Source organism: Peromyscus eremicus, chromosome 4 (assembly GCF_949786415.1).
Source record: "Peromyscus eremicus chromosome 4, PerEre_H2_v1, whole genome shotgun sequence".
Lineage (NCBI taxonomy): Eukaryota > Metazoa > Chordata > Mammalia > Rodentia > Cricetidae > Peromyscus > Peromyscus eremicus.
The window spans coordinates 152603380-152617257 of NC_081419.1; the positions used below are offsets into that span (position 1 = coordinate 152603380).

Genomic DNA, 13878 nt, shown 5'->3' on the forward strand with positions numbered 1-13878 from the left:
GGACTGTGTTAGTTTTATGATAATTGCCTCTTGGTGGCAAATAGTCACAAGGAGACGTGAGGAGGCGAGTAGAGACTGTGGGGGCAACTACGCAAGAACTCTGTGGCTGCTGGGAGGCGCTCAGATACACAGGAAGTGAGGTGAGGAGCTCACCAGCAGCCACAAAGACCTTCCTGGCTGTCCTAGACAGGGCCAAGCAGCAACCTCACGGTGGCCTTGGTAAGTACTGCCCCCATTCTCCATCCTGGGCCAGTCCCCAAGCCTCTCCGTGCCCTGGGGTCTGGAAGGGATAAGTCCTGCCTGGTCAGGAGATTGAGATTTGGCTATAGCCAGGTTAGTGAACTCGGCCCCCTCTGTGTAAGATGCCTACACCCCAAGCTTGAACAGACAGGCCCTTACCTCAGAAGACTGTTCACCCTCATTTTGCTCACCCTGAACTCTTAGGTGAACCCCTAATCAGCTCTTCTAAGGGCAACTCTAGGAAAAGCAGGGATCCTGGGAAGGGAGGAGTAGGGTGGGGATACTTTGCCTTCATAGCAGCTCTTTCTGTTCAGTGCCCCCCCCCCCCCAACTGCTTAGCTTCTGTAGTGAGTAGTCTAGGAACATCACCTGACACAAGGGGTCACTCCTGGGCAGTGGTGGCTGGAGGTGAGGTCTGTGGTCTGTGGCTCAAAGTCAGAGTGATATCAGAGATTTCCCCTAGGTAATAGGTTTGAGCTACAGTGAGTACAGTATAGCCTTGTTCAGGTCATAGCTGCCCCTGGCCATGCTCCTCCATTTCCATAGCCATCTCTGATAACTAAAGGAACCCTAGCCAAAGAGGCATCAGTGGGTGCCCATGGGGCAGGGCAAAAAAGCAAGGCCTGGGGGTTTCCGGTGTGCTGAGTCAACCAGGGAGGAAGAACCCACCAGCTGGGCAAGATCTGCAAGTAGAGCTGCAGGTGTGCACTGGTTCCCCAGTCAGCCCCCAGCGCTCATTTTTTCTGTCCTCAGGTCCCTCTTCCCTGCTTTACAAGATGAGGCCACCAGTGCCTTCAGCCCCACTAGCCCTCTGGGTCCTGGGGTGCTCCCTGCTCCTCTGGCTGTGGGCACTGTGCACAGCCTGCCACAGGTATGTGCTTGGGGTTCTGTCTGCCCTCCTCCTGTATGGCTCAGAGTCAGAAGTCACAACAGAGAAGTCCATATGAGGGCTCTGCATGTGCCTCTACACTGAGCCTGGGCCAGCATCTGATCACCCCTGCACCTTCCTCTGCCTACTGGACTAACAGCACTCTTGCCCCCAGGAAGCGGGCTCAAAGGCAACAAACTGGGCTACAGGGCAGTTTGATACCAGTGGAAATGGTGAGTGCCAGACTGTCCCTGGGGTCAGGGCAAGGACAGCAGGGAGTCAACCAGCCTTCCTTGTCCCTAGTCACTGCTGAGACAGACCCACCTCTGCTCCCTCAGCAAGTCTGACACCAGATTGCATGAGCTTCACCAAGGCCCACGCTGCAGCATAGGTGAGCTCCTGGGAGGCCATAAATGTAGGGCCGATCCACTGGGGCTAGTCGTATTTCCTTAGCCCTTCAGTGGCCTCTGCCTTGATCTTATCCCTAGCCCCACGGCCTGCTAGCATGGATCTACTGCATCCACACTGGCTGGAGGTATCCAGGGGCAGCACCAGGTCTCAAGTAACTCCCTCTGCCTTCCCACCTCGGCAGCTGCCCAGGGCCCCTCCTGCTGCCCTTGCAACTGCACCTTCTACTAGTCCCGAGGCCACTTATTCCAATGTGGGGCTGGCTGCAATTCCCAGGGCCAGCCTGGCTGCTAGCCCTGTGGTATGGGCTGGAACACAGCTGACCATTAGCTGTGCCAAGCTTGGGCCTGGGGCCGAGTATGCCTGCATCCAGAAGCGCAAAGAGACAGAGCAGGGCTACCAAGAATTGCAGCAGAAGGCTAAGGTGATCCCAGCTACTCAGGTAAAGTGAGCTGGGGTAGGGTAGGGTAGATGGGACTGAGCCCACCTTTGGCAGAGGACAATGCCAAGCTCTCCCTGGGTTTGCTTCCTCTCTCCAGATGGATCTCCTGTACTCCAGGGTCTGCAAGCCTAAAAGGAGAGACCCAAGACCTGACACAGATCAGCCGGAACCCCAGGGTGGGAGAGCAGTTCTGGCCCTTGGGAGTGATGTGGAATATGAGGCCATCACTCTCAGGGGCCAGGACATGAACCAAGATCCCTTAGAAAATGTGTATGAAAGCATCAGGGAGATGGGCCCCTGAGAAGTTGAGGCCTTACATCCTGTTTATTAACATGAGCTGACATAGTAAGGGTACCAAGGCTTCTGCCTCAGCAGGGTTTGATTGCAGATCGTTCTGTGTCCTTCCACCCCCATAGCTGACAGCACAAATTTCAGGTCCAGTCCTTGTGGCCTAATTAAATCTCTGTCACATAAGATTGGCTCTCAGTTGCTTTTTTTGAAAGCTGGGAAGGTTGGAGTGGGAGTTTTCTGAAATGGTTATAGATATCCCTTTCTGACCTCTGGGAGAGTTTCCTCATACCTGGTCCCTGGCCCCTGATGTCATGACCTGGTTGTGAGACTCAGAAGTCAGTGGGCGGGAAGAAAGGCAAACAAGCCCTTTGCTGTGGTGGTTTCCCAGGCTAGAGGGTCTGGGACAGCATGGCCACTCAGAAGTGTGGGATCTGGACTCTCAGATCCTCCTGGAGCCTCTGCTACCATTCTTTGAAGTTACATAAGTAGGCAGAGGTAGACAGTCCAGCATTTAAAGAATAACTTGCTCCTAGGAGGCTGGCCAAGAAAGTGCAGCCCTTTCCTAACTCTGATAGCTCAGCGCTTGCCCCGGTCCCTTGGGGGAAACCAGCCCTCGGGCTGCAGTGTGCGTGCAGGGCGTGGAAGCGGTTAGCCTGAGTTGAGCCAGCCCCTCCACTACCGGGGCAGAGTCAGGCGCGGACCACTTAGGGTGCTTGCCTCATGTGCACCGGGGCGGAGCGTCGTAGTGGGTGTAGTCTGTCAGGCAGTTGCGGGTCGTGCAGGTGGAGGCTGGATCCTGGGTGGGGGTCGGCTGGCCTGGCCCTGACCTGGGGCGCAGTCTAGAGCCTTACTTCTGTAACATAGGCTTCCAGACGACTATGGAGGCCGAGCGCCCCCAGAACTGGGTTGGGTCTGTGAACGTCACCCGCCCCACTCTGAGGGTCAGGACCTAGGGTCTGTAGCCTCCCCAGATCCTAGTGGGCTGCAGAGCTCGACTCAGTGCCTGAATGCAGAGGGCCTGAGTCAGCGCCACGCAGGTTACTGTGCCCACACCACCACAGGTACCAGTGGGCATGGGCACTGCCAAAGTTTCTTTCCCTGCAAAGATGGTGTGGAATCTGCACAAACTTTGGGGCCTGAAGGCGTTGGCAGCTGGGGGTGCTGCGTCGGCCTGTGCGTGTCTGTGGGTCAGGCCAAGTGGAGCTGAGAGGCCAAGCAGATGCTTCCAGCCACCGGAGCAGAGGGCGGGGCTAGGGCTGGGCCATGTGGTTCACACAAGCTGCATCGGGTGTGGGAGTTGGGCGCCAGATTTGAGGTGGAGTCTAGGGTCCCTAGGCCAACTCCTCCACAGAGCTCTCCAACCCCTATTTTCAGGGCCCTTCTATAGGTGGCAGCCTTGTAGGCTTAGAGTTCTCAGAGCCACAGGAGCCTCAGCATGCTCCCAACGCCTTCTGATCACATCCCAGTGCCAGTAAAGAGGTGAGGTGGGGGCTGATGCCCAAGACTAGGAGAGAGAGAGAGTGTGTGTGTGTGTGTGTGTGTGTGTGTGTGTGTGTGTGTGTGTGTGTTGCGCCAGTGTGTGCTGGAGCAGTACATGCTGGCACAGATGTCAGCCTTTGAAGGTTTCAGTGGAGAAGCAGTCAGAGTCCCAACCTATCTAGGAATCTCTGATTCCCTGGCTTCCACCTCCCCACTTGCCAGCCCTATACTCCTGACTAACTGTGCAGCAGAAGTTGGGGACCTGCCTGTGCTTAGAGCACAGTTTCCCTAACTGCTGCCAAAGGCTTGCTGCTCTGCCCTTCTAGGCCTGGCACTTGGCCCACAGTTGCTGTTGTACAACCGTGGTTAATGTGTGTTGGCGGGAAGAGCTGAGCCATAGCTGGCCTCGCCCCTTATGGTGGGCCTTCAGACCTCTGCTCAGCACCAGGGTCTGAAGGAGCCATTGTGGAACAAAGCCCGGGTTATGGAGAACTCAGGCCTTTTGTGGACCCCCATCCTGTTCTATGGTTCCTGGATTTTCAGCTCTGCTACCTGAGCTGGGGGGTGGAGCCAGGGCTCCTGCCCAGAACTTGGAGTGAGGCAGCTTGATGCCCACGTGTCCAAGCCCAGCACTGTATGCTGGACCAGGGGAGGAGCCTAGAGCACTTGTTGAGCTCTGACCTCATCTCCAGCATAGCCCCAGAAAAAGCCAGGCTGGAAGAGGTCATGGCTGCTGCAGCCCTTACAAGCTGATCTACCAGCCCTGTCTGTGTGGGGGCCCTAGCTGCAACCTTCAGCCCAGGTGAGACTCAGAAAACTATGCTCAAGTATGGACAGAACTTCTGTTACTCCAGGATACTAAAGCCACCAAGCCTCAAACCTAATATGCCACCTTCTAAGCTTGCCTCAAGCTCTCTAAGAGACATCTGGACCCTGAGTGCCCCTCATTGAGGCCAAAACTGTACCTCCACTTTGCTGGCCATGTTACTTCCTGGCCATGCCAAGCACGCCTACCCTTTCTCTGCTAGAGAAGCTCCTCTCCAAGTCTCTGAGGCCAAATTCTCCTAGTTGCCCCTACTCCTCAAGGTTCACATCAACAGGAGGCAACTCAAAATCAGGGACTTGGAGAGAACCAGCAGGCAGCAGTTTCTGCAAAGCAGCTTGAGACTTCCGAGCTTCTAAATGGAGTGTTCCTGCAGAATCTGGCTTGGAGCCTTGGAAGGAGGCCAGCCATGTCTTCTCCATCCACTCCATCACCCCCACTGCCCCCAGAAGCAGCCCACCTTCTGTTTGGGAGGCCATCCTGAGAAAAAGGAAGGTAAGTATGGGAAAATCCCCTCCAGAGGTGGGCTAGACAGGATGGCTACTGATGACCTAGGCCCCTATCACTCCAGAGCTCTATTCAGGTCATGTTCCAGTGCCTGTGGAAGGAAGAGCTGTGGGAAGGTGCTGAGCACAGTGTCCGAGATGCAGAGACACATCCACCTGGTGTGCGGTGGGACTGGGGGGTTGGTCAGGGTGGGGTCAGGCCTGGCCAGAATTTATGCTCTCACTTTGCTGTTCCTGGCAGGAGACAGGCAGAGCCAGAGCAGAATGATGGGGAAGAGGACTTCTACTACACAGAGCTGGATGTTGGTATGGACAAGCTGACTGACAGGTTGTCCAGCCTAACACCAGTGTCTCCTATAGTCTCCATGCCACTTACCTTTCCTCATGTGGAGTTCTCAGAGCTACCGGAACCCCCAGTTCTTCCTAACCTGCCACATCCCCTAACTTGGGTTCCATCTCCCAAGCTCAGCTCTTCAGCTGTTCCACAGGTATGACAGTGACCAAGCCTACCAGCAAGGTGAGGCCACAGATGGAGATTGGAGGCAGGTCTCAGAGCACTCTAGAGAGAAACAGGGGTTGTGACTCCTTCCAGAGATGCCACAGCCCACTGAGGCCCAAGCCTACATACCAGCCCTGCCTGCTAAGCTTGGGGTCAACCTGAGGTATGTGTAGGTTGAGGGGCTGGGCATATACTAGGTGGTAAAGGTCTTAACTGACAATTCTCCATGCCCCCTGTATGTCCCCTCCAGGAAGCCCTGGGGTGATGCCAAGAAGTGCCGGAAAGTGTATGGCATGGACCACAGGGACCTGTGTACACAGCCTGCCGCTGGAAGAACATCTGCCAGCAGTTCCTGGACTGAGCCCATCCCATGATGCTACTGCCTGGCCTTTCTCCCACTCCCAGCCTGAAGCTACAGCAAACTTGTGGTGGATTTGATGACCCTGGACTCCTAAAGGTGGAGGAGTGACTGACTATTCAAAGTGCCTTTTGCACTAAAGACAAACTGCATGTTGTCCTTTTAGCTCCAGGGGCAGCTTGCCTCCCTGCCTGTCACTCACAGACTTGTCAAAGATGTCAGTGGGCTCTGCTAAAGCCTGTTTAAGTTGCACTTTGAGAGGTCTCAGGGAGAGTATTCTCCTGCCCACATTTAAAGGTGGTGGTTCCAAGCCCCCCTGGGGCTGACATTTTACCATGTTAATGAAGTTCAGGTGTCTTGTGTCTGGGCTATATCAGCCAAAGAGAAAAATTAAAAACTGTGGGGGTTGTTTGTTTGTTTAGTTTTCCAGAAACCAATGTTTTCTCCTGGGGAAAGAAATGGAACTAGGAGAGTAATGGGGAATGAATGATAAGCAGTAGGGGCTGGCGGCTACCTCCATTCAGGTTGAGGTCCAAGGAAGGGTACTGTTTGAAACCACACAGGAGGCATCTGCATGGAGCAGCAATTTCCCATTTTATTTGAAGTGATCATTTTGCAAGAATGTCTACACTAATCCCATCACAGAAAGAAAACCCACAGGCAACCTGGAGCACACCTAGGCAGACAAGAAATCGCAAGAACCACTATAGAGAAGGTAATCTTTACTTGTCTGTGGCTATATAGAAGCAGGACAACAGGGCTGTGAACCGCACCAACTGATTATGACAAGCCTTCTGCAAATATTAACCACATCTTCAGTACAAACACAGGTTTATAATAATTAATATAAAGTCAATATAATATAGATTATCTCCAGAAAAAAAAAACAACACTCTTCAAACACTGCCCTTTTTTTTCACTTTTTGTTGACAGATTGAAAGCATGTTGAAAAATAAATAAATAAGAAAAGCATACACACAGCACCCTCACTACAAGTGATTCTAAAAGAGCCACATACAAAACACAATAGGATCTAAAAAATACCACCACCATTAAGTATGGCTTTCTTAGGAGTTGTATATGTCATAGAATGAGCCAAAGTAAGATTATCTTTCATAATATTGCAAAAAGTTCCAGTTTTGCATTTTCTCAGGTTTTTGTTTTGTTTGTTTTTAAAGGAAGATGTGCAGAATTGGAAGCATAGCTGTGTCTTTTGAGTTAGGTCCCTGTCGAGTCCTAGCAGTGTCCTGTTCCCCAAAACTCAGAGTTCAGTATGCAAACTGGTCAGGATCCAGAGATCCGTACAAAAATCGTATTGTTTTCCCACCTCAACCCTAACAACACCCACCCCATGGACTATATTTTCCACTTTGGTGTTTCAAACACCAAAATACACACACAAAAAATACAAAATGTGAAATGTAATCTACACATTTTCTTCATAAAAAAATATTTATTAGTTTGAACATTGAATAAAAAAAAGTCACATTAAAAAAAAAAACAACTTCAATACATACGTCCTTTCCCTCCATGCCTCCTGAGATGGATGTGTTCATCTGGATCTCTAGAATTCCACTTTCCAATTGGAAACTGAGCCAGAACTAAGCCTGTCACATGGCAAACACTTGGAAGGTGGTGGGACCAGAACTGGGACCCTTAGTTTTCTGGTACAGTACTGGTTTTAAGGAAGTGCCCTGTGGTACCAACAGGGAACCTCCAGAAAGGCCAGCAAAGGCAGTCTGGAAGTGGGGCCAGTCAGAGCAAGACATCCTGAGAGTGGAGGGCACAGGTGCCTTGGGAGGTGGGCCAGAGGTCCTGGGTCCTGGGCAGGACAGCCTGAGAAGTAGGGACTGATACAAAAACCCAGAGACAGTGGTAGCAAAGGTCTAGTTTCCAAATGCATTTTATAAGAAAGTGTTTAGAAAAGGCAATTTAAAAGAGAGAGGAAGGTACTAAGTCTGATAGCCCTCAAGGGGCCTGGCAAGGCTAGACGTTCTCAACCTGGAGTTCTGTTGGTAAAAGGGGGTCTAGCTATGCTACCATACTGGACGGAAATGTCCTCCAGAACCAGCATGCCTCAGAGGAGAGGACAGTGAGTAGAGGGGCACACAGCTTTCAGACAATGGTTCCTACACTCTGTAGAGTGTCCTAGCCCTGTTCCTCTTGACTATTGTTTTGTTTAAAACAATAAAGGCTGTGATTCCTTCCTCCTGTAGCTCAGGCAGCTGGTCCTTGAGGAATGTCACCAGGTGACATGCTCTGTATAACCAATTGGGACCTAAGTTACAGTTTTATGGGGCTTCCTCTTACTTACCTAGAGAGAACAGATGTGCCAGTTTAAAAAAAAAAAAAATGTCTAAAAGCCATTTGACTTAGTGTTTGAGAAAGGGAAAACAAAATTCTCTAACTGGCCCTAATGCTCAGTAGCCTGATGAGCCCTTGCACAGAGTAGGTTAGCCCACAGCACCTCAGCAGAGCGTTCACTGCACTGCTCACTGAACACTGCAGTGGGCCTTTGGGAGATGAGGTGGGTGAGGGATGGAATGTCTTGATAGTTTGTCAGAAATGGCCTCAAGAAGAGGGCAGGCTGCAGCATCTGTATCTACCCTGCAGGTTAAGTGGACAGCTGCCTCTCTGGGCCTCAGAGCCATGGAAATGAAGCCTACACTTTTCACAGAACAAGTGTGAGGGCCTTTAGAAATAGAGAAAGTGGACTTGATGAAAAGTTAAATGAAACCACTCCTGTAGAGTCCTGTCAAATGAGAAAAAACAATTCAAAACAAAGTAACCTGTGGTAACCACCTGAAAATGTCTCTGACTTCTTTAAAATTTGGTTCCTAGGCAGGGAGGCATCAGCAGCACACTGCAGCTAGGAACACCCACCTCCAGTGTTAGCAGCAACAAAGGCAGGAGCTTGAGCTCTATCTGGTCCAAGGAGGGGTCAGCAAGGGCTCAGGCAGAACTCAGGGTGCACAATGGGGCTCTCAAAGAAAGTGCACACAGAACAAAGAGCTGTGGCCCTTGCAACTCAACCCTGTGGGCCTGAAAGGGTAAAGCATCCAGCCACAGGGCCCTTCTTGAACAGAGCCTTCTTCCTCTTTGGCCTGCCACTTGGGTAGCTGCTTCCAACAGAGATAGCACCTGGAGCCTAGGGCTTCCAGAGAGGCATCTGCAGCCACTTTGTGTTAAGCACCAAAGCCTGGAGGTAAGAGGGTTGCAGGGCTTTATGCCCAATAGATTCTACCAGCTGCCATGGGGCAGCAGGAACCAAGAGGACAAAGTGACAGGGCCAGAGCCCATAACCTGACTGCCGGAGAATGGGGGTGGAAGGAGATCGAGCAATGCTGTGGATAGAGCAGTTTGTATTTATGCTAAACTCAACACCTACTCAGACCTGTGGGCTGGGGGATTGCCCTCATGACCCTAACTAGTGCTGACCCTGACCTGGCCACTGAGTCATCTTGCATTCCTAGCCAGGTTCACAGCAAAGGGCTCCTTTGATACCCTGAGGAAGCATGCCCAGGCCTTGGTGCAGCCCTGCCCATACATCTAGACACACCTGCTGGGGACTCCATTAATACCTGGACAGGTGGGAGTAGGCATTCTCCCTTTTCCTAAACCCATACTGTACCCCTCACTTTGTGTTTAGTCCTAGTGCTCCCCAGTCACTGGAGTCACACCCACTTCTTAGCTCATAGGACCAGTTTCTGCAAGAGGGGAGGGTTATAGGACAGAGGAGGGCCCAGAGGAAGAGCCTCAAGGAATCAGCATGGCCCTGCTCCTTGGTAAGTAAAGACCCACTAGACACACACAGGTGGACAAAGCGATTCAGCCACCACCCACCCTGCCCACCAGAGCAGAGCCCCTAGGAGATCCAGGCAAAGTCTTTATCAGGTTCCCCAGAGGGGCTGCGGGGCCCCTGGGGAGAGTCCTCGTCATCCTTGTCATCTCCCAGCAGTGCATCCTCATGTGTCAAACCCACGTCGTCCTTCCATTTGGCCACATCCTCATCCTCATCCTCACCTAGCTCCTCTTCACCTTCCCCTCGTGGATCATCGGGGTCTTCCAGGTATGGCCCTTCACCAGCAAACAGTGCCTCAGGGGAGCCCTCACCACCTCCACCATGGTCCAGTGGTGTGGCCACACCCTGGCCAGCACAGTCTGCACATACACCATGGCGACGAGAACCATGCTTAATACCCACGCTGGCTGCAGACATAAACACACGGCTGCACACCTTGCACACATACTTCTTGTCCTTGCTGTGGACCTGGAGGGACAGAGCAGTCAGTGGAGGGATGAAGTATTGGGGTGAGGAGCACAATCTTTACTAGGTCATGAGAGACACAGGAGGACAATCCCTATTAGGGAAAGGAGGTAACAGATCTATCTGGAGACAACATGGGCAATATCACTAGAGGCAGCAAATCATCCTGTCTTCAGCAGATGCTATAGGCACCAGAGTACAGTGTCATGCCACCATCTACAAACTAGGCCAGTCCCAATATATCCATATCCAAGTACTCCCATTTAATGGTATGTAGGTACACTTCTCACTTGGTCATATTGCTCCCTCTGCCTAAAGTACTCTTCCTATAAACTTCCCTGCAGGGCAGGCTGAGGGGCTCCTATCAGATCCCTAGAGTAGCTCCAGAGCCCAGCTGCCATTAGCTCTGTACAGGCAGAGGAGCTGGCCTGGAAGCCCAGGTGATGCAGAGCTAAGAAATACAACACTGCTCACCTGGGTGCACAGGACACCGAGCCCACACACAGCTATGGTTGGAGGCTGCAAGTGGACTCTGCCTTCCAGGAAGCCCAGTTTAGATTGGTGGATTGGGCAGCATGGGAGCCACAGTGAGGAATAGGAGAGGGGTCAGCATGGAGTCCCACGAGATGGTGGATGGGAAGCAGACTAGAACCTGGCAGCAGGGCAATAGAGCTGAACCCTAGCCAGGCTGCTATGCACCTTGCTTCCAATGGAGGGGCAACTCCAAGCCGGGCGGTGGTGGCGCACGCCTTTAATCCCAGCACTCAGGAGGCAGAGGCAGGCGGATCTTTGTGAGTTCAAGGCCAGCCTGGTCTACAGAGTGAGTTCCAGGAAAGGCACAAAGCTACACAGAGAAACTCTGTCTCGAAAAACTAAAAAAACAAACAAACAAACAAAAAAACAAAAAAAAAAACAAAAAAACAGAAAAGGGGCAACTCCTTCCGCCCTCCCAACTGAAAGGCAAGGATAGAGGTTAGCAATTAGGGTCTGCAGAAGAGACATGGCAGCCAGGAAGGGACAGCAGCCATGCTCTGCCCATTGTAGTACTTGGCAGGAAGACACAGTACTCAATAGAGGGGCCTTGAAAGTACAGAGGACAAAAGTCTGGAGATCCTGGAGGGGACTCAGGAGGCCTGGGCCTGAGGGAGTATGCATAGGAACCAGTGTACTCTGCAGAAAGTTGGCCTATGCAGAATTGCCTTCCTAGAGATGGACAAGGACAAGGCAAAGGGGATTTGCGGAGTACCTATAGGCATTCTCAACCTGGCCAGCTCCACTGTGCCTCCTTGCATCTAAGATCTGGCCCTAAGCTTCAAAAATGGAGGTTGGAGGAACCCAGAGGAGACCATAGCTATCCCCGGCCAGGCAGCCCCAGGCCATGCACAGATGGACTGTTCTCAGATCAGCACTCTAGAGTAGGTTTCCATAGCTGGACGCTTCCCCAGATGCTAGGCTCCCCTCCTTCCTACATATGCTGCCACCAGGACCTGTTGGAGAACAGGCTATGCAGAGCTCAGGGGGTGATTATAACTTGTTCTCACCTTTCTGAATCTGCCAGCTCTCCAACTATAAACAGCAAACATGCTGGGAAAAGGCTCCTCCACTCACAAAGATCTGCCCACAAGATGTCACTGTAGTTCTGTATCTGGGCCTTGAGTGATACCCTCCCCATTCTGGGCTTCCCAGGCCTGCAGTCCCGAAGATCATGCAGAACACCCTCTCCTTTTGAATGCACCTTTCTTGCAGGCAGAGTTGCCTTCTACAGTACTCTAAGTTGTTAAGACTTGAATACAGGCCGGGCGATGGTGTCGCACGCCTTTAATCCCAGCACTCAGGAGGCAGAGGCAAGCGAATCTTTGTGAGTTCGAGGCCAGCCTGGGCTACAGCCTGAGGCCAGCCTGGGCTACAGCCTGAGTTCCAGGAAAGGCACAAAGCTACACAGAGAAACCCTGTCTCGAAAAAACAACAAAAAAACAAAAAACAAACAAACAAATAAACAAAAAAGACTTGAATACAACTGTCTACTAACTGAGAAAAACTTAAGAAGCCCACAGCATGACCTGGGAAGGGTTGTCACTAGGGAAACTGGTGGCCCTTGGAGCTGAGGTACCTGCCTCACAAGCTTTCCAGAAAGTTTGATTCTAGAAATGAGATCTCCAATAACGTGGTACACAAGACACTTCCTTTTTGGTTTCTTTGGTTTGTGTGTTTCTTTCCCTCTCTCAGTTTGGTCTGGAACTCTGAATACTCCTGTTTCAGACTCCACAATTCTGTGATTACAAATATGATTCACCATGCTTGGTTTTACGTAGTACAAGGGTTCAAACCCAGAGTTTTCTGTATGTTAGGCAAATACTCTACCAACTGAGCTACGTACCTCCCCAAGCCCTTGTTTTGCCATTTTAAACCCAGCTTCCCCTTCTCTACCACAGAAGAACATAACTTAGACCAAGTTGCAGCAAGAGCTGTGTCTAGTCTGTCTGACCTGTTATTTGACAGGGGCAGGCCCAGGAGGCTGACACCACCAAGATTCCTGTGGCCTGCCACTACCACATGAGCTAGGGGCTGTACTGATGCTCAGAGAGGACAAGGGTGTGTTGGGAGCCCTCTCATCAGAACACTCATCCATCCTAACTGACATGCCCAGGAAGGAAGCACAAGAGAAGGATGCTGGATTTCATGGCAATCTGCTCCTAAGTCCCTTGATGGTGTTGTGGAGCAGTACAAACCCACTCTTTCCTGATCCCTGGGAAAGTACAACAGTGTGGCTCTCAGCACTGTCTCCACCTATGGAGGAGGCTGTGGTGGTATTGTGTTCCCCAAAATATTGTGCACCCTAATAAACTTATCTGGGGTCAGAGACAGAACAGCCACTGGATACAAAGGCTAGAAAATGGTGGCACTCACACCTTTAATCCTAGCATTCCAGAGGTAGAAATCCCTCTGGATCTCTGTGAGTTCAAGGCCACATTGGAAACAGTCAGGCATGGTGACACACGCCTTTAATCCCAAGAAGTGAGCCTTTAATCCGAGGGAGTGATGGCAGATAGCAGAAAGGTATATAAGGCTTGAAGACCAGGAACTAGAAGCATTTGGCTGGTTAAGCTTTCAGGCTACAAGCAGCAGTTCAGCTGAGATTAATTCTGGATGAGGACTCAGAGGCTTCCAGTCTGAGGAAACAGGACCAGCTGAGAAGTTGGCCAGGTGAGGTTAGCTGTGGCTTATTCTGTCTCTCTGATCTTCCAGTGTTCACCCCAATACTTGGCTCCGGGTTTGTTTTATTAATAAAGACTCTTTAAGATTCCCGCTACAGGAGGCACCTTTGCATGCCAAGAAGTCAGGGCAGTAGATACTGCTGTGGTGAACTCGGTGGTTTTGGCTACAGAGCTGCCTCTAATGCAGAGGGCTCCACTTTTTCAAAGATAGGCACCCCAAGGAAACTAAAGGATTAAACTACATGGACCTTTTTCTTGTGCAAACCCTGACATATGTGCATCAACATTATCATCATCATCACCATTAAATACAAGATGTCACTACATAGCTGAATCTGAGCCTGGTACACAGGATGTCTTGGAACTCCTCATCCTCCTGCCTCCTCCTCCAAAACAGGGGGATTACAGACATGTGCTACCACATCAAACTAAGCTTCTACATTTTAAGTACATTTTTAGGAAGTTTTGCTCAAGCAGATGCA

At 51.3% G+C, this 13878-nt stretch overlaps 3 protein-coding genes across 4 annotated transcripts in view; 2 read left to right on the forward strand and 1 right to left on the reverse strand.

Annotated features, from left to right (window-relative positions):
- Positions 1 to 569: 569 nt before the first annotated feature.
- On the forward strand, positions 570 to 2432 carry Lime1 (Lck interacting transmembrane adaptor 1). Of its 2 annotated transcripts, XM_059262145.1 has the most exons (5): positions 570 to 1111; positions 1284 to 1341; positions 1412 to 1499; positions 1597 to 1958; positions 2056 to 2432. In XM_059262145.1, exons 1-5 carry the CDS (start codon positions 1017 to 1019, stop codon positions 2257 to 2259), a joined length of 807 nt encoding a protein of 268 aa, XP_059118128.1. In that variant the 5' UTR covers positions 570 to 1016; the 3' UTR covers positions 2260 to 2432. The 2 variants fall into 2 exon arrangements, with proteins under 2 accessions (XP_059118128.1, XP_059118127.1); XM_059262144.1 differs by having other exon boundaries at positions 570 to 1341.
- Positions 2433 to 3127: 695 nt separating this feature from the next.
- Positions 3128 to 8357, forward strand: Slc2a4rg (SLC2A4 regulator). The gene is given in 12 exon segments (XM_059258988.1): positions 3128 to 3190; positions 3311 to 3422; positions 4426 to 4530; positions 4928 to 4955; positions 4957 to 5027; positions 5030 to 5046; positions 5123 to 5155; positions 5157 to 5251; positions 5299 to 5545; positions 5604 to 5719; positions 5807 to 5865; positions 5868 to 8357. Coding segments are annotated over 12 exon segments (996 nt in total). The 3' UTR covers positions 5918 to 8357.
- The window catches only part of Zbtb46 (zinc finger and BTB domain containing 46), a 40190-nt gene continuing 32807 nt past the window's right edge, over positions 6496 to 13878 (reverse strand). The window contains exon 4 of the mRNA XM_059262141.1: positions 6496 to 10184. Coding sequence (XP_059118124.1) covers positions 9780 to 10184 — 405 coding nt within the window. The 3' untranslated portion in view covers positions 6496 to 9779. The remainder of the gene's footprint in view (positions 10185 to 13878) is intronic.

Coding starts and splice junctions, on each gene's coding strand:
- Lime1 (XM_059262144.1), top strand. CDS start 1,114: ATGTGCTTGGGGTTCTGTCTGCCCTCCTCCTGTATGGCTCAGAGTCAG. Junction 1,342..1,411: donor GTTTGATACCAGTGGAAATG/GTGAGTGCCAGA, acceptor CCTTGTCCCTAG/TCACTGCTGAGACAGACCCA. Junction 1,959..2,055: donor AGGTGATCCCAGCTACTCAG/GTAAAGTGAGCT, acceptor TCCTCTCTCCAG/ATGGATCTCCTGTACTCCAG.